Source organism: Phoenix dactylifera, chromosome 6 (assembly GCF_051530095.1).
Source record: "Phoenix dactylifera cultivar Ajwa chromosome 6, Ajwa_hap1_PhDact_Kaust_v1.1, whole genome shotgun sequence".
Taxonomy (NCBI): domain Eukaryota; kingdom Viridiplantae; phylum Streptophyta; class Magnoliopsida; order Arecales; family Arecaceae; genus Phoenix; species Phoenix dactylifera.
Window position 1 is genome coordinate 3,762,898 of NC_143195.1, and position 19,947 is coordinate 3,782,844.

Here is a 19,947-nt window from a genome sequence, read left to right on the forward strand (position 1 = left end):
AGAAGAATCAGTTTTGTCGTTATCTGGGTTGGCGTGCACCAATGGTCAGGTGGCTGCCAGTAATACGGCCTCGGCGTGGGCGGTGTATTGTACTGACCACGCGTCGGATGCAGAACTATTGTATTGGCCAGTCACTATCACGATGGCCGATTGCTAGGACTGTCAGTCCTTGTCGGTACGTATCGATTAGTTCCTTAGTCAGAGGCGAAGTTGTCCATCTCGGTCGGTTGGCTCCTCGGCTATGGCCAAAATTGTCTGCCTCAATTTAGACCGAGGTTGTTGAAGTCGGTATGGTCCGAGGTCGACGTGTCCAATAGTTTTTCTATAAGCAGTCATGATATATGCTCCTGGAACCATTCCATGCAGAGTTGGCATAAGCCAACCTCTCTCTTTAAACCCTCTGCCTTTTTCTTTATTTCTTTTTCTTTTCCTTTAACATTTTGTAGCAGTGAAGCAATGCATTTTGCCTCCCATCAGCCATATTAAAGCCGCCCCGCTCCACCACCTACCTACAGATCACCTTGGAACCGAGAAGACTCGTAGTGCACTCCTCCATCATCCTCGTTTCCACCCAATGGCGACGGCGAGTGTTCAGGTGTTCGGTTGCCCAACCCAGGGGCGGCCCAATACATTTGGGGGCCTAAGGCAAATCCAATGAATGAGGCCTCTTTTTTTTAATAATATTTTTTTTAATAAATATAAAATATTTAAAAAAATGATATAGAAATAGATAGCTATCAAGTATACTATTTCAATAAAGATATATAAATTTAATAAAAATAGGTAAAATTTTTTTTTAATTTAATATAATTTTTAAATGAAAGTAAATAAAAGTAATTGCTCGAAAAGAAAGGCCATGAAACTGATTAATTAACTAAGATAATGCTTGACAATAGTGTTTACCATGTCAAGCAAAAGCCGAATAGGAAATGGTTATCTCATGCCACTTCATTGTCAAGGTAATAAAAAAATTGCACCTCTCTATAAGAGAAAGTAGGGGCATTATGGGAAATTCACTCCATCCAATAAATAAAAGTCCCATCCCACCGTCTCCCCTTCAAGTGAGTACCCAAGCAGCAACTGCAACATCACAGCACAGCAACCATTCAACTCCCTCTAGCTCCTTTTCTCTCTCTACCACCCAAGAGGGGAGAAGAAACCGAGAGGAGAAAATTAAAAGAATCTCCACCCTCCAAGAAAGTCCATCTCCGATCCCCCTATCTTTCTTCCCGATGGCCCAGCTGGATCAGGAGTAATGTGAGGGAAGGAAAACCAAGACCAAAACCAAAAAAGAGAAGGGATGAAAGATAAGAGTGGAAGACGAAGGGGGGAAGACGAGAATGGAAGGAATGAGTATTTGTATAGCTGCAGCATCTTCCGGTGGGGGCCTTCCCTGGGCCGGGGGCCTTAGGCGACCGCCTCAGTCGCCTAAGGCTCGAGCCGGCACTGGCCCAACCTGGCCTGAGGTTGCAAGGGTACTTGCATGCCTCTTCGAGAAGGATGTCGAGTTCCAGCTCATTCGTCCCAACAACTACAAGGGCCTGAAAAGGATGCCTAGCCTCAAGGTAATGGCTCTAAACTTACATATATAAATAGCTTCGCATTATTCTCACTCGAGCATGAATAAATATAACCAATCAGCTCTATTCTGTGTCGCAGGGCCCACGATTCAAATTTCGTCAGGGCGGGGAAGAAGGGAAGATGACCCTCGTCGGTAAGAAAAAACATTAGCTAGCTAAGTCAGCCGCATCCTGACAGCCTTAGATCTTGGATTGGTGGCATTGTTTTGATTGCAGACTCGAGGAAGATATGCCGACGCATTACGGAGAAGTATGTGGACGAAGGGAACAAGGACCTTCTGGGGACCGGCACGCTCGAAAGGGCATCGATCGAGCGATGGCTGCAGACCGAGGCTCGGCGCTTCGACCCCCCAAGCTCTGCTCTGGTGCTCCACCTGGCATTTGCGCCCCTCATGGAGCTGGAGCAGGACAAGGAGGAGATCGAGCAGAACAAACAGAAGCTGAACGAGGTGCTCGACACGTACGAGAAGAGGCTGCAGGAGACGAAGTTCCTGGCGGGGGACAAGTTCACGCTTGCTGACCTCTCGCACCTGCCCAACGCCCAGTTTTTGGCGTCGAACGGCGAGTGCCGCTCGTTGATCAGGTCGAGGAAGATGGTGAGCGGGTGGTGGGATCAGATATCGCTCCGCCCCTCATGGCAGAGGGTCGTGGAGATGCAGCAGGAGATCCGGGTTATCTGAGGATTCGACCATACTCTGCTTTCTTGCTTTCTTTCAGGGTGTTTGAATCAGGTATCTTTAACTCCTTGTGTGTGTGTGTCATGTCCCCGATCCGAACTCTGCTTTCTTTCTTGCTTTCTTTCTTGCCTTCTTTCAGAGTGTTTGAAATCAGGTGTCTTTAACTCCTTTTGTGTGTGTCACGTCCCCAACCTGACTGAAGTCGAGGAACGCGATAATCCCACGTTGGATAGGGACCTACGAGCAGTGCAAGATGACAAGCAGGATAATAAACATAAATTTTTATTTTTTTTGAAATTTTCAAGACTGGGTAATTCGAATTTCAGAGCATTTTTCAAGAAGCTAAATTTATAGGGTAAAGCTGATGGGTTGCAGAAATTAAATTCAAGAAGTTATCGAGTCTTCTGCATTTTCCTCTACCTTTGTTTCTTAATATTGCAGTGTATCATCTAGCCCACCATGTCGGATTGTTCAACAACTAAGATTTCCCTGGAGCAACTTTCATGTACTTAAAAGGGACTCCTTTTGTCCAGCAAGCAGCTTAAACAACCCAATTACTGGCAGGATACAAATAACATAAGGCATAACAATTTTTGCCTCCCTAACCGATGATACTTTCGGTAACTCATCATATTTACCTTTTTGTGTAGATGGCTTTTATCGTCTGCAAATGTATCGATTTGTGTACAGCTTATGCTCAACACCTTTCTTTTTCTTTCCCCGGCGGCCTCATTCTGCCTGTCCCTAGTACTGTGTATCCATTAGCTAACCAATTCACCAAAATTAGACTGCTAGAAAAAGTATACAGATGCATAGGCCTGCTAGAATACAGTTATTGCTCTGTCGGAAGTCCATTCTGTACCCAAGCTGAATAACCACCAGCAATGTCAGTGATCCCAGTAAAACCCTGCAGAAAATGAAAGAAATGTTACTGAAGTGAACTGCAGCATTGTATAGATGCACACAACAATGCTACAATAAACCATATGAAGCTTTCACTGATGAGCAATTTTTTTGCAAATGCTACAAGGCAGCGATGATGTTTATTTCTTGACATAAAAATAGTGCCTGCATCTCTAAGACCTGGGATTTGCCATAAGATAATGGAGTTTATGCTCTACAGCACAGAATCATGTCACTAATACGTACTGCTGATGAAAGTTCGGTTGCAGCCATTAGCGACCGTTTCCCACTTAAACAACCCTAGAAAGTGAAGGAAATAACAAGATGGATAAGCTAGAAAGCTGACAAAATGAAGTATAGCATGAGTGAGAAGAATCTGAGCAAACTCACAACAATTATTGCATCATTCTTCTCAAATACTGAGGATACGTCCTTTAAGAAGTTAGGGTTCTTGGTCATCCCTATATCAGAAGGTAAAACACAACTGTCAAAGGGGAGAACATGCAAGCAAAATAATTACAAGTCAAATTAGCCAAACATGAGAAAAACAAGAGCGATAAACAGTTTCTACCATTTATTTTGTTTATCCAACAAATTACTCCCAACAATCACCATACAACAAAGTAAAATAATGGTAAACTATAAATTTGATAGATGACTATAGCTGACGAGTATGCTAAACAAAAAAGGGCAGCTCAGTGCACGAGGCTACTACCGCTGCGACCTCTGGAAAGGGTGAAAGAGAGCAACCATGGCACCAAGGCTCACCTTACAGTGAGTATGCTAAGCCTAGGAAAAGAAATATATTTCTAATTATCCAAGTACACACTTTACAAACAAAGTAGTTCTGTCCTCTCTAGCTGCCAAGGTTGCATTTGAAAGCAAAATAAAAGGGAGTAGAAGCCGTTTAACCCAGTTATTCCACCCTTTTCTAGCCAAACATTCATTGAAGCACTTCGATTAAACCATTTCTTTGGAAGGATAAAATGGGTATTTCAAAAAAGTTGGTACACAACTTTTTGCCTTCCAAACCCATTTACCCCACTTAACCCAAGAATACCGTACTCTATCATGTAGGATGGGGTAATTTATTCTTGGAGTAAAGAGTAGGAGAAAGCCTATTTACTCCAAGTCACCTTGCTCCACTTCCAGACACAGCCCAAGAGAACAGAAATCTCTATGCTTAAGGATAATTTCCTCATTAATGAGAACAAACCAAATACTTTTCACATTTTCATCCTTCAAGGACAAACAGGAAAATTTGTACGAATATATAATAGTTAGGGATTGCAACTTCAATCCTTTGAGGAAGTTAGGTTATGTTCTCAGCTACTTGATCCTGTCAATGAGTAGCATACCAAGGTACAGGAATTCATGAAGCCATAATATGTCAATCAACATATTTTCAGTTGGTCGATCTTCATTTCCTGACTATAAATTGGTCCATGCCTAGCAGATTTTAGTTTCAAAAACTCATAACTACACTATATAGCACATGTCAACACAAAATAATCCCGTAAGAATACACAAGTAGATATTGGGCAGGTAAAAGGGTATATAAAGTCTTTTTAACAAAATAATGGTATCCAAAATATTCTGAAGTCATATCTTGATATCAAAAATGATGATGATGACAACAGTGATGGTGATGGTCGTGATTTGCAAACTCTTCTTGGAATCAACTAGTTAGTGAAATATGTACAAAAAAATGGTGTCATACTATTAACACTGACAGATGTAGCAGCAGTAACTAAGTTAACATGATATATTACATACCAGCATATTATAGATTGGAGTTATTCTCCTAGCCTGGCAATTTAATATAGAGTAGTTGTCTAAATTATTTGGTTTGCTCCTTTTTTTTGGTCGGTGCTATTAGTATAGTCTCTTGATCATTCCCAGGTGAAATAACTGTAAAAAAGAAGTATCACACTATTTAACACTGACAGATGTAGCAGCAGAAACTCCATTTACATTCTTTATTTAGACTTTCTTTCCTGCCATCCCGACCAGTTGGCCATACCGTAGTGTGAGCACCATTATTGGAATTGGAGTCTCTCTTTCAAGCACATTACATACCAGCACATTATAGATTGGAAGCATGTTCTTAACCTGGCAATTTAATATAGATTAGTTAGCTAAATTATTTGGTTCGCTCATCTTTTCTTGTCAATGCTATTAGTAAGGTCTCTTAATCATTCCCAGATCTTAGGAGGAAAGTAGGTAGTGATGGAACTTATGGACCCAAAAAGAAATGGAGACCCTATACCATGAGATGAATCTAACAGGACCAATGAAATTACGCAAGGATACATGCACTGGGCATACCCACCTACATCAGTCAGCACAACACCACAGCAGTCAGGATCCGATAGTCGGCAACACCATGACCATTATTGGCAAATCAATCTGAATCACCACAAACCAGCACCAAATACAACTTGGTACCTTATTGTGGTACCATAAATCTGCTTTAGAGATTGGTCAGAGCGTCTGGAGAGACGAAAGAATTATTATCAATTTGTATGTGCTTATCCTGCCAAATTGTGGCATGCACAGTGTCATTTTTTTCTTCCATTTTTAAAACCATAAAAGAAGACATTAATTTACATGCACAATATTATGAACTAAGCTTTTGATTTTTGCAGAATTGCAATGGGCATTCACAAAGAAAGTTGCTAATGTCATGCTTTCATATGTCCTATGTGTCCTTGCTCTAAGGTATGGTTTTGTTCTTGAAACATACCGTACTAGAGAGTCATAAGTATTATTGTTAAAAAACCCCGATCATGCCGCTGAAATTTAAAAAAATTCAGATGCAGCGGAAGAGGCATGCGCAGGATCAACCGTTCATCGCATGAACGTTGTTCAAAACCGTTCGTAGATAGATAAGGATTAAAAACTTTTAATCTAATTAGAAGATCAGATCTTCACTTTGTGCAGGTAGATGATCACCGCAAACTGAAGTTCGTGGTTTAGGATGAAGGTTCGCTTGAAGCCGTTCAAGTGCCCGGCCTCTGCGGGTATCCACACGAAGCAGAGGACCAATCCAAACGCTCTAATTTTCCCGGGGTGCTAGCTCCCTTGCAGAGATATGTTTTGATGGCTGATCTCCTCTCTTTCAATCAACCCTTGATTGTGCTAGAGAGGAGGAAGAAGAAGAAGGGATGATGAAGAAGAATCAAAGCATCTTGCTGCCCTAGTCTTTCCTTGCGTTGGATGAAGCAAAGGAGGAGGGAGCAGGCCGCCAAGCTTCCTTTTTCCTTTCTTCTTGCTTGCGGCTGAAACAAGGGAAGGGGAGAGGGTGGCCACGGCACAAGAGGAAGAGGGCTTCTTCTATTAGGTCAGCCTCCAAAAAACTCCTCTTAAATAGCATCTAGGGCTCCTACAAATTAGGAGCCCTTGATCCATTACCAAGAGGGGCGCCGGCCCCTCTTGTGTTGCCGCACCAAAGAATCAAAGGAGGAGGGACATGAGCCCCTCCCTCTCATATTGCCCTAGTCCTTCTCTAAGGAGGATTAGGTAGCCCCTATTTGGTTTAGTCCTAATCTAATTAGGGTTTAACCAAATCATGAATCAATCGGGTTCAATCTATGCTAGTTCTAATCCAATTAGAACTTGAATGAACCATGACTCAATTGAACTCTTCAATCCTAACCCAATTAGGAGTCATGTTGATTCATGAGATTAATAATTAATTAGGACTTAAGAAACCCTAATCCAATTAGGACTTATTTAATTTTAGTCCTAATCCAATTAGGACTCTAATTTGAATCCGAAGTCCTAATCCGATTAGGACTCTAGGAATCCTACTCCAAGTAGGAATCCAATTTTAATTCAAAACTCCTAATCTAATTAGGATTGTAGGAATCCTACTCCAAGTAGGAATCCCAGTCCTACTCCAACTAGGATTCCCAGTCCTAATCCAATTAGGACTCTAGGAATCCTACTCGAAGTAGGATTTGTGTTTAAGTCCAATTAATTAATTCCATTGTTCCTTCTTCAACTGAATATCAATCGAATTGATTACTTGTGATTCCTAATCACGATTCAACCATCGGATCGGTCAATACTTCTAGTGTGTGTGACCCCATAGGTTCTACTCTGACTGGTAGTGAGATATATTATGATCTCTATCACAATATCATTGAAAACTCCTTTCAATGGATTGGAACGATTCCAACTCTACTCTTTAGGGTTTATCGATCATCGAGATAATCCCTGTGAGTCCCACCATCCACCAGTGACACCTAGCAGCATGTAGTGGCTACCCAGTAGAATAGAATGATGAACCTCTAGGTGCAGTTATCGTGTGATACAGTCCTACTATCGTGGATCCCTACAGGACAGAGGTCATGGATAACTCGTCAAACCCCTTCGTCTGTCATATGTCAAGATTTATTCGACTCGAGTTCGTTAGTGGAAAACTCTTTCTCCACTTTATATTACTGCCCTGGCCAAGGTCTTAGAACTCAGTCTAACAAATCACATAGGATCACTCCTCTTCTATCAAGGTCGATAGATTCCATGTAAGTGCATACCCTACTCCTACAGTGAACTTACTGCAGCCAATCTACACCACAAGGACCCATATGACTAGAGACTATGTATACGTGTAGTCAAACTACAATAACCTCACTGTGAGTAGCTGAAGCACCGCAGGTCAAAGGATCAGTCATACTACTGCAACATCAAGCAAGTCACTGACGAGTGGATAGACATCCAAGTGACTTCTTGTCTTGGTCACGCTCAGTACCCTTGTTCTCTAACAAGCACCTGCACTATCACTTCAGTGTCCCTACACTGTGGACTCAAGTCTCGTCCATCCAGAAGGAAAGTGATCTGTGCACTGATCGGATCGATCACCGTCCTCGTGATGATCCATTGATTAGGAGCATTTAGAAATTAATCACCAATGATACATGGCTCAAATTCTCAAATCTTGAGAATATGCATCATCATCTTGTTAATTTCTTGGACGATTCATAGACACATAAATAATATGAATGAAAAGATGCCTTTTATTTATTTAATAATAAATAGTCAAGTACAAAATTATGTCCCTAGAATTAACAATGTGTCAACCAGATTGGCTTCTAGGGCATACATCTAACAATCTCTCACTTGCACTAAAGCCAATCAGTCATATATCTAAGCCCCATCTTCTCAAGGTGGGCTTCAGTCTTTTGCTGACTTAGCTGCTTGGTGAACGGGTCTGCCACGTTATCCGCGGAGTCTACTCTCTGCTCCTTTACATATTTCTTCTCAACATAGTCGCGTATGAGGTGGAAGCGCCGCTCAATGTGCTTGGACTTCTGATGAGACCTTGGCTCCATAGCTAGTGCTATGGTGCCAATGTTATCGCAGTAAAGTGTTATGGCATCTAATGACATTACACCTAACTCTGCAATGAACTTTTAACCAGAAGGTTTCCACTGCACCCTTAGATACGGCTTAACATTCAGCTTCTAAGGTAGAATCTATAATGATCGGTTGTTTGGAACTCTTCCAATTTACTGAACCACCATTGCACATATTCTGATGTAGACTTTCTATCATCAATATGTGTGCATCCTTCTACCTTCAACTCTGATCTTCTCCCAAAGACCAAGAACATGTCCTTAGTTCTTCTCAAGCACTTAAGACTGATCTTCACAGCTATCCAGTGCTTCTTGCCTGGATCTGATTGACATATGCTCGTGACATTCACAGCATGTGCTATATCAAGTCATGTACATAGCATGCATACATGAGGCTCCCTATTGCCGATGCATAGGGTATCTTGCTCATGCGTTGAATCTCTTCAGATGTGTTGGGGCACATCTTCTTGGAGAGATGAATTCCATGCCTTAGGGGTAAGAGACCCCTTTTAGAGTTTTCCATGCTGAACCTTTTCAGCACTTCCTCTATGTACATCTTCTGTGATAGGCCAAGCATCCTTTTAGATCTATCTCTATAGACCTTTATTCCCAAAATATAGGATGCTTCCCCAAGGTCTTTAATGAAGAATCTTTTTGACAACCAGACCTTGACCGAGGTTAGCATGAGAATATCATTCCCTATCAGGAGGATGTCGTACAGTACGAGAAATACGACAGCACTCCCACTAACCCTTTTATAAACACACGGTTCCTCTTCGTTTTTGATGAAATCAAACGTTTTGATTGCGTCATCGAAACGAGTGTTCCAACTCTGAGATGCTTGCTTTAGTCCATAGATGGACCTTTGCAGCTTGCAGACCTTGTGATCTCCATCACTGGAAGTGAAACCCAAAGGCTGTTCCATATAGATATCTTCATCAAGATATCCATTCAGGAAAGCAGCTTTCACATCCATCTGCCAGATTTCATAATCATGAAATGCTGCAATGGCAAGCAATGTTCGGATGGATTTTAGCATGGCTACAGGTGAAAAGGTCTCCTGATAGTCAATGCCTTCGCACTGACTATACCCTTTCGCCACAAGCCTTGCCTTATAGGTTTCTACCTCTCCATCCGAACCTATTTTCCTTTTGTAGATCCATTTGCATCCAATAGGTACAATACCTTCTGGTGGATCTACTAAGGTCCAGACTTGGTTGGAATGCATGGAGTCTAACTCTGACTTCATGGCTTCCAGCCATTTCTCGGAATCGATATCAGATATCGCCTCGTCGTAGGTTTTGGGATCTTGTGTATGATCCCTATCTCCCACTAGGAACATTTCCTCGGTATCCTCTTCTAGTATACCTAAGTATCTATCGGGAGGATGGGAGACCCTACTAGATCTACGAGGTGGTCGAGGGACATCGTGTACTGGCTCTGTATGAATGGGTTCGATAGAATCCATGACTCGTTGCTTTTCAGAGACTTTCTCTTCAAGCTCAATTTTCCTCCCACTGCCTCTATCAAGGATAAACTGGTTTTCCAAGAAGATGGCATGACGGCTCACAAATACATTGTGATCCTCTGAGACGTAAAAACTGTATCCTAATGACTCTTTAGGATATCCTATAAAACAAGCACTTATGGTCCTAGCCTCTAGTTTGTCCGCCTGTAGTCTCTTGACGTGGGCCGGACATCCCCAAATCTTGAGATGACCAAGACTTGGTTTCTTACCATGCTATGTCTCATACGGTGTGGTAGGAACGGATTTAGAGAGAACTCTATTCAACAAGTAAATAGCTGAAAATAGGGCATCTATCTAAAGAAACAAGGGTAAATTAGTGAAGCTCATCATGGACTGGACCATATCAATAGAGTCCGATTCCTCCTCTCTGACACTCCATTGAGCTGAGGTGTACCAGGAGGAGTCCATTATGAAACTATACCATTCTCCTTGAGATAATCACGGAACTCTCCATTAAGGTATTCACTTCCTCGATCTGATCGAAGAACCTTAATAAGTTTTTGTGTTTATTTTTCTACTTCATATCTAAGCTTTTTGAACCTTTCAAAAGTTTCATATTTGTGTCTCATACACATATCCATACCGTGAGTAATCATCGGTAAAATAAAGTAAAAAATTACAACCCCTAGCCTGCGCATCGAATGGGCCACACACATCAGTGTGTATTAGGGTAAGTATTTCAGTGGACCTCCCTGTGTCCTACAAAGGATAATTTGGCCATCTTTTCTTGAAGGCAGAATTCACAAATCAAATATGACTCGAAAGTCAATGAGCCCAAAAGCTCATGTTTCTCCAATTTGTTTATTTTGTCTTCTCCTATATGGCCAAGCCTGAGGTGCCATAAATACTTTAGATTTATCTCATTTTTGGATCTATTAGATCCTATGGTATTCACTGTTTGCTCAGATATATTCACAGATACATCGATATGTATGTGATAGAGACTGTCAATCATATAACCATTTTGAATCAATTTAATTTTCAAATAAATAAAAATCTTTCTGTGCTAAATAAAATACAGAAATCAAATTTCTGCTAGCAATATGTAACAGTCCCTAAGTATCCTGAGCATATCTGACAAACCTTCTGAAGGTCTGTCACCCTTCATGTTCTTTATGCTTCCCATGTATGTAGGACAGTTCCTCTTCCAATGGCCGTCCATTATGCAATGGAAACACTTTTCCTTGCAATTGGCCTTTTTCTTGGAACTTCCTTACTTGGTGTTTTCTTAGTCTTCTGCTTCTTCGCAGGCTTCTTCTTCTTCCAAATAGACTCTCTCTTGAAAGTAGAAACCAACTTGACAGCGAAAACAATACCCCTTGAACTTCTTCAAGGTCCCTAAGGTAGTTACCAATTTATTTAATAATTTTATTTTAGTGCATACAACCTTGTTCATATGGTAGTTTACTATAAACTATTCATATGAAGCTGGAAGGGATTGCGGAATCAAATCCGTTTGCAATTCCTTGTGCATGGTCATGCCAAGCTTCTCAAGCTTCTCTAAGTCCTTTATCATGGTCAAACCATGATCATGGACAGACTGCCCATCGTGCATCTTGGCTTTGAAGAGCCTCTTGGACACTTCAAACCGAGCTGCGTGACTCTGATCACCATACAACTCTTGCAGGTGATTTAATATGTCCCTGGCAGTCTTCATGTTCTCATGCTGGCATTGTAATGCATTGGACATGGATGCCATTGTGTAGCACCTAACTTTATTGTCATTGTTCGTCCACTTAACAAGCGTCTTACGCTGATCAGTGATCGGACGGATTGGTAACATGGGAATTCCATGGTCTAGCATATACCCGAATTTCTCACAATTCAAAACTATTTTTGAAATTTGCTGAGCCAATCTTTATAATTGGGTTTGGTCAAACAGTTGTTCTATAGGATATGAGTTAAGAGTCTAGAAGCTGACTTTATAATCCTTAGAGAGTAAAGATTCTAGTTAGACTTTTGTACTTGATCCTAATCTGTTCTAAGGTCTTTTAGAACAAATGTAACTCCCACTATTTTCTCGAATTCCTCACACTCCCCTGGTAGGAAAACGAAAATCCCACACGACTAGGATTTCTAGTGGGTACTGCGGTCCCATCGATTTACATGCCACCTCTCCTAACAGTTATTGGTGACACATAGATTGATGAATGTACAACTCTTGTACAATGCTTCTCAAGCATGTTGCAGTGTAACTTGGTCTCTAAGCCATGAAGACCTCACCTAACAGTTATTGGTCCCATTTCTTAGTTAAGTCAGACCCACCGTATAACCGTAGAAATAAAGTTGTCATTGGATCCTCATCTAACAATTATTGGTGCCCAACCCCACCTTTACTCTACAACATCTCATGTCTATAGAGAGGTCCAGCCCCCCGATGCAACTTGACCACTGTATCCAGCCGAGACAAATCAACATCAGAAAGACCTTAGCAGCTCTACTACAGTGGAAGACCTATTGACTTAATATTGGTTAATCAGGTCTTAGTGTTTGCAACTTGAGCTCTTCATAAGAGGTAATCGAACAATTGGCCAGGTAAGCAGGTGGGAGGCTCCCCTCACTCAGAGAGTAAGGTCCTAATTAAGTAACCACCTTTCATGCTTTCCTAGACACCAATTAGATCAATTAATCTAATATGACTTGCTCATGTCGGTTCTCTCTCGACTTGATTGAGGAGGTTTTAATTTAGGTCTCAATTGGGTTTGCTACATCACATGTAAACCTATCTACCCGACTCTCATTCACATCACATGCAAACGGCACATTGCAGGCAGTTATAATCGCAGCAATAATTAAAGCTAAACTTTAAATAGGTGATGATCATGGATTCTAGTTAGGTCGTATTACAAGCACATGCACGTCAATCGATCAACTGGTCTTCAACTCTTGAATTGGTTCCAAGCCTCCTTGATTCGATCCTTAATCAACTCTTGATCCAATCGCCATCAACCGCTTAGATCACCTGTTCATCTCATGCCTTGTCTTCAACTTGATCGTTGACGTACATCACATCACAAAAATACAACCAGATGTAAAATAAAAATAATAATAGATTACATCTCCTTTTAGGAGGCACGCAGGCCTCTCAAAACATCAAATAAGATGCATGCAAGCATCTGAAAAATTACATGACATCACAGATCGCATCGCAGGTCATTACATTTGATACCAAAAGGGTTTGAATCCTATGATCATCACCACATGCAGCAATTATAATTTTCAGATCTGAAAACTAACTGATTATCTCATGACATAGGTTGCTGATCATGCTAATCATGATTCTAAACTTTGTAATCTCATTAACAATGCAATTAGAATCATCATCTTATCACATAAAAATCAGCATGCAAAAATCAGCACCCTAGAAAAAAATCTGCATGCAGAAAATTTTCAGCATGCATAATCTTTCAATTTTCAGATCTAATAAGCCTACTAATAATTAATCCTTATCTTAATCTACGAAGCCTAGGCTCTGATACCACTGTTAGAAAACCCCGATCATGCCGCTGAAATTTAAAAAAATTCAGATGCAGCGAAAGAGGCATGCGCGGGATCAACCGTTCATCGCATGAACGTTGTTCAAAACCGTTCGTAGATAGATAAGGATTAAAAACTTTTAATCTAATTAGAAGATCAGATCTTCACCTTGTGCGGGTAGATGATCACCGCAAACTGAAGTTCGTGGTTTAGGATGAAGGTTCGCTTGAAGCCGTTCAAGTGCCCGGCCTCTACGGGTATCCACACGAAGCAGAGGACCAATCCAAACGCTCTAATCTCCCCGGGGTGCTAGCTCCCTTGCAGAGATATGTTTTGATGGCTGATCTCCTCTCTTTCAATCAACCCTTGATTGTGCTAGAGAGGAGGAAGAAGAAGAAGGGATGATGAAGAAGAATCAAAGCATCTTGCTGCCCTAGTCTTTCCTTGCGTTGGATGAAGCAAAGGAGGAGGGAGCAGGCCGCCAAGCTTCCTTTTTCCTTTCTTCTTGCTTGCGGCTGAAACAAGGGAAGGGGAGAGGGTGGCCACGGCACAAGAGGAAGAGGGCTTCTTCTATTAGGTCAGCCTCCAAAAAACTCCTCTTAAATAGCATCTAGGGCTCCTACAAATTAGGAGCCCTTGATCCATTACCAAGAGGGGCGCCGGCCCCTCTTGTGTTGCCGCACCAAAGAATCAAAGGAGGAGGGGCGTGAGCCCCTCCCTCTCATATTGCCCTAGTCCTCCTCTAAGGAGGATTAGGTGGCCCCTATTTGGTTTAGTCCTAATCTAATTAGGGTTTAACCAAATCATGAATCAATCGGGTTCAATCTATGCTAGTTCTAATCCAATTAGAACTTGAATGAACCATGACTCAATTGAACTCTTCAATCCTAAACCAATTAGGAGTCATGTTGATTCATGAGATTAATAATTAATTAGGACTTAAGAAACCCTAATCCAATTAAGACTTATTTAATTTTAGTCCTAATCCAATTAGGACTCTAATTTGAATCCGAAGTCCTAATCCGATTAGGACTCTAGGAATCCTACTCCAAGTAGGAATCCAATTTTAATTCAAAACTCCTAATCTAATTAGGATTGTAGGAATCCTACTCCAAGTAGGAATCCCAGTCCTACTCCAACTAGGATTCCCAGTCCTAATCCAATTAGGACTCTAGGAATCCTACTCGAAGTAGGATTTGTGTTTAAGTCCAATTAATTAATTCCATTGTTCCTTCTTCAACTGAATATCAATCGAATTGATTACTTGTGATTCCTAATCACGATTCAACCATCGGATCGGTCAATACTTCTAGTGTGTGTGACCCCATAGGTTCTACTCTGACTGGTAGTGAGATATATTATGATCTCTATCATAATATCATTGAAAACTCCTTTCAACGGATTGGAACGATTCCAACTCTACTCTTTAGGGTTTATCGATCATCGAGATAACCCTGTGAGTCCCACCATCCACCAGTGACACCTAGCAGCATGTAGTGGCTACCCAGTAGAATAGAATGATGAACCTCTAGGTGCAGTTATCGTGTGATACAGTCCTACTATCGTGGATCCCTACAGGACAGAGGTCATGGATAACTCGTCAAACTCCTTCGTCTGTCATATGTCAAGATTTTTTCGACTCGAGTTCGTTAGTGGAAAACTCTTTCTCCATTTTATATTGCTGCCCTGGCCAAGGTCTTAGAACTCAGTCTAACAAATCACATAGGATCACTCCTCTTCTATCAAGGTCAATAGATTCCATGTAAGTGCATACCCTACTCCTACAGTGAACTTACTGCAGCCAATCTACACCACAAGGACCCATATGACTAGAGACCATGTATACGTATAGTCAAACTACAATAACCTCATTGTGAGTAGCTGAAGCACCGCAGGTCAAAGGACCAGTCATACTACTGCAACATCAAGCAAGTCACTGACGAGTGGATAGACATCCAAGTGACTTCTTGTCTTGGTCACGCTCAGTACCCTTGTTCTCTAACAAGCACCTGCACTATCACTTCAGTGTCCCTACACTGTGGACTCAAGTCTCGTCCATCCAGAAGAAAAGTGATCTGTGCACTGATCGGATCGATCACCGTCCTCGTGATGATCCATTGATCAGAAGCATTTAGAAATTAATCACCAATGATACATGGCTCAAATTCTCAACTCTTGAGAATATGCATCATCATCTTATTAATTTCTTGGACGATTCATAGACACATAAGTAATATGAATGAAAAGATGCTTTTTATTTATTCAATAATAAATAGTCAAGTACAAAATTATGTCCCTAGAATTAACAATGTGTCAGCCAGATTGGCTTCTAGGGCATACATCTAACAATTATATCATCAAAATTCATAACCTCTCTGTCACTGATTTCAGCAGCAAAAATCGTGACTTCATATTTTTGTCTAAACTCACCCAAAAGTAAAGGTCCTCATTTTCATTTTCTTTAGAATTGGACCATGCTCCAGGTTAAACGCCACTTGCACATCTTCCATTTAGGTCATATATAAGGTTAAAACGACAAACTCCATGCACGTATTTGGCCACGAAGTTAAATCTCATCATTGCTCTTAATGTTTACACAGTGGAATTTTTAGATTCCATGTCCATTTCTTATTTCAATTAGATAAAACAAAGAGGTGAATGCCATTATTTATATATGAATGTCCATACTTAAAAAAGGCCAAAAACTTTAGAACCCAGCCAAACCAAAGGTGATGTCTTAAGAATTTAAACAACATGATGAGCATATACCTTTTAATACTAAGGTAGAAGTTTTGGATCTTTTAACTTTTTTGGATCCTTTCGAACCAACTAAAATAATCCATATGAACATGGCTCAGGCTAGTACATGGCTGCCTTATCTCTGTTTACTGCAGAGAGAAAGCAGGTGAGAATTTCAAATATAGAAGAGATGAGATAAAGATCTTAAGGACAAAGTGAGTTATCAAGCTTGGTGCATCTGCAGCACACAGCTAGGTTGTGGATGCATGGTAGGGGTGTTGAAGATAGAGGCAACAATAAAGATCTCAAGGATGCAATGTGGTGAACCGGATGTTGGATGTGCATGTGTTTAGTCCCACATGGGTTGCATGTTAGAAAGATCTTAGATACTATAAGAAGGCCAAGAAATCCAAATAAAGTTCTGGCTAGCCTTTTTGAGTAAGGTTGTAGGTCATTATATATCGAATGAGAGTGGACCCTGCCCATGGCTCGTGTGACTAGGGAAGACTGTAGCATGGGCCCTTGTAGGGCTGGCCATGAGCCAATCATGGTTCCTATTATCCAGTGAATCATATTCCAAGATAACGTGAGAAGCCACATATTCAAGACAGCTTGAGAAGCCGAAAGGGAGGTGAGAGTCCTATCCCTTAGGTAGAGTCCGTTGGGAAATAAAGCATGCATAAGGCTTGGAAGAAGCCTTATGCTTGCCAAACAACCTTCAGAAAACAGACATAAACAGTAACAGTTGTGACAGACAAAACTTGCTTATACCAAGCGAACTATTCCAAGGGGAAGCTATTATAAGCTATTATTGGCATAAAGCTAACACTTATGCCTACTTTATTTCTTTTTTTTATGGAAGAAAAATGATCTCATCCAAAATCTATTCCAAAGATTGTAGCCGAACAAAAATTGGAATAACTCATGGCATAGTTATCCCCATAAACATAACTTTTGCTATTCCCATATTTCTCATTCCCAAACCAAACTTAGCTTTAGGGATGGGCGAATAGAAATCTTTCTAAGTAGGCCATGGGAAAGTTAGATAGAGTATTTTTCCAATGCCATATCTGACAAGAGTCTAGCTATGAGAAGGTACTCAGCCACAAATGAAAAATCCAAACATGCAACCTTATCCCATTAAAAATAATACAGATAAATTGTTTTATCTTAGTAACAATATTCTCCTACATTTCTCAATACCCAGCTTCCTTATCAACTCTTCTCACATATCATATGATCTATCACTCCATGTCTAATTTTACTAAGTAACACTAATTTCAAAAACAATTGCTAAAGATTCCACATAATGTAAACTTTAATACAAACTACCATAAACCCTCAGGACAACTGATCACCTAGTTGAAGTGAGATGGGCATTCCACTATCACACTCCTGATCCTACTTTTGGTCCCCTCACTTTTCCGCTTTTAAATAAGAACAGAATGGGTGTATTTTCAAATCAATCCCAACCCCTCTCTTGCGAATGTTCCTCCTTCAAAGAATAACTCTATATTGTTAGGGTTAGATGATCTTTGATACACACTGGAAATAAAAGATCCACTGGGAAGCAACGCAGGCCAGATAGACTTTGAGATTGGCTCAAGAAGCACGACGTTAATATTCAAGTAGTAATCAAAGCATGGTCCAATCATCTATCGCAACTTCAAGTTCGGATTTATTCCACCTTGCATCCACAGTGGATACCTCTATTTCTGCAGCATGGAGAAGATAATTTCAACCCAGAACATAACCAGCCCTTAGGGAGCCTCAACGTTAATGATGTTAACATGTATCGTGAGCTGGTTTTATACAATATACGGGTCATGCTCACATCTTCCAAGATTGTCCAAACATTATCAACTTAGACAAGGTGTTTCCAAGGGGAGAATATTGACACACACATGTGCATACATGTATAGATATACACATTGACAAACATATATACATACATGCAAGGGTGTCTATGCCGATGGCTGTTCTACACAAGTATTTATGTATATTATAGGACTCGTTAAGAAGAAATTCTCTTTGATAATAGTTTTTTCTATGCGAATTATGTTAGCTTTGCTTTCCGGTAAATTGTAGAGTTGATATAAATTTCACAAAGATTTTCTTGCATTCCACTGCATTTCTTTATAATTATTATAAATGCACAGAAGCACTTATCCCTGATCAGGACTAAAGCAAAGCAATAACTGACACCAATCAAGAGATAAATAACTAAACCTCCCCTGCTCAATCATAAAACAGAAAACAGGACATTAAACAATACATATTTCTAAAACAAAATATAGAGTCCATCCATCAGAATAATACAACAAAATCAGTGGTTTAAAATTCTCACCTGATCCAGACTTGAGCATGTACGGGATGTTAGTAGCTCCCACCGGATGCCCAGCTTGGAACTCCTCAGGCGTCCTACAAAACCACTCAAAGTAGAATAACATTCATTTAACTAAACCAAGATGCAGCACTTAACTACCTGACATGACAAGAAAAGCACTCTATTCTTTCTTTCCTCCTCTCTACACATTATTTCTACTTCAGAACCAACCTGACATCCAGGTACCGATGTCCATCTTGAAGGAGCTCATGGGCGACATTGACAGGCACCGATCGAGGGACTTCAACTGCTTCCGGACTCCCATCCGTTGACATCGACCTAATTCTGTCGACAATTTTTTGGCCACAACAAGAAACCAAAGAAGAAAATACAGAGGCGAACAGATTTATTCGAATACCTCAGAAAGATCGGGCGGCGGTTTGTAGCGCTGACGAGCACATTTGGGAATCGAAACTGCTGTCGCGAAGACAGGAGGGTTGCCGGCAATGGTATGGCTCTGCATGAAAGATGTAAGATGGAATGCCAAAGAGAGAGAAGGAGAAACTCGGACGGAAGAGGGATTACGGACCTCTTGAGGGATGATGGGATGTAAGGCGGGAGAGAGAAGCGAGTGAAGCAAGAAGCAGCCATTGTTTTTTCCTCCCGAAAAGAAGAAAATATCGGCTGGAGGATTGGAAGAAAAAGGAGAGGGAGGAGTGTCGATGGATTTGGATTGAGTCGCAAATCGGGTTGGGTCGGATCAGCCCAGATTGGGTATCGATCCGATTAAAAATCCATCAACCTAAATTCAATTTATTTATTAAATAAATTAAAATTTTAAATCTAAATCTAATCTATTTAGTAAACAGATAGTCCAATCCAACTCACATATAATCTAATTATTAAATAGGTTCAGTCAGGATAAATAGATTAATGGATTAGACGGATTTCAACAGATAAATAAATTTAAATAGATTAAACAAGTTAAATAGGTCAGATTAAATAGATCAAAAATAAATTAAGTAAGTTTCAAATAAGCTATGACCCAACTTAATTATTAAATAGGTCAAAATGGGTTTAATGGATCAAAGATTTGAACTTGAACCTAATTTATTTAATAAACAGATCTAGATGGATTAACCCATTTATGTTCCAAACTTGTTTATGTCAAATCCAAATCTGCTTTATGAACGGATTGATAGGCCAGGTCATAAATTGTCACCTATAGATTGGGAGCCAAGGATCAACAGCTATGTGCATGGTTAACGAGTAAATGGATAAACGTTCAGAAAGGGACAAATCACGGCTTTTCTACTACTTTCCCCAAGAATTTTTCTTAATAAGTTGTCGACTATAA

General features: G+C 40.5%; 1 protein-coding gene and 1 pseudogene across 5 annotated transcripts; one reads left to right on the forward strand and one right to left on the reverse strand.

Annotated features, from left to right (window-relative positions):
* Positions 1 to 1,340: 1,340 nt before the first annotated feature.
* On the forward strand, positions 1,341 to 2,260 carry LOC103697722 (glutathione S-transferase F10 pseudogene; annotated as a pseudogene). The gene is made up of 3 exons (XR_015988383.2): positions 1,341 to 1,565; positions 1,660 to 1,707; positions 1,739 to 2,260. The product of XR_015988383.2 is annotated as a glutathione S-transferase F10 pseudogene (transcript).
* On the reverse strand, positions 2,231 to 19,337 carry LOC103723799 (thiosulfate sulfurtransferase 16, chloroplastic). 4 transcript variants are annotated; one of them, XR_015987808.2, is made up of 8 exons: positions 19,180 to 19,337; positions 19,009 to 19,107; positions 18,822 to 18,935; positions 18,612 to 18,685; positions 3,551 to 3,621; positions 3,407 to 3,460; positions 2,896 to 3,164; positions 2,231 to 2,494 (listed from the first exon to the last, which is right to left on the reverse strand). XR_015987808.2 is itself a non-coding variant. In XM_088723183.2 (7 exons), the coding sequence occupies exons 1-7, from the start codon at positions 19,239 to 19,241 to the stop codon at positions 3,090 to 3,092; spliced, it is 543 nt and encodes a 180-aa protein (XP_088579309.1). In that variant the 5' UTR covers positions 19,242 to 19,337; the 3' UTR covers positions 2,524 to 3,089. The 4 variants fall into 4 exon arrangements, 2 of the variants coding, with proteins under 2 accessions (XP_088579309.1, XP_038978710.2); XR_015987807.2 differs by lacking the exon at positions 2,231 to 2,494 and adding an exon at positions 2,524 to 2,814; XM_088723183.2 differs by lacking the exon at positions 2,231 to 2,494 and having other exon boundaries at positions 2,524 to 3,164; positions 18,822 to 18,929.
* Between the last annotated feature and the right edge of the window lie 610 nt (positions 19,338 to 19,947).

Excerpts from the sequence above, each read along its gene's own strand:
- LOC103723799 (XM_039122782.3), bottom strand. The coding sequence starts at position 19,241 with ATGGCTGCTTCTTGCTTCACTCGCTTCTCTCTCCCGCCTTACATCCCA. Across the intron at positions 18,936-19,008 it reads CGCCGCCCGATCTTTCTGAG|AATTAGGTCGATGTCAACGG; the intron begins GTATTCGAATAA and ends AATTGTCGACAG. Across the intron at positions 3,461-3,550 it reads AGAATGATGCAATAATTGTT|GGTTGTTTAAGTGGGAAACG; the intron begins GTGAGTTTGCTC and ends TTCACTTTCTAG.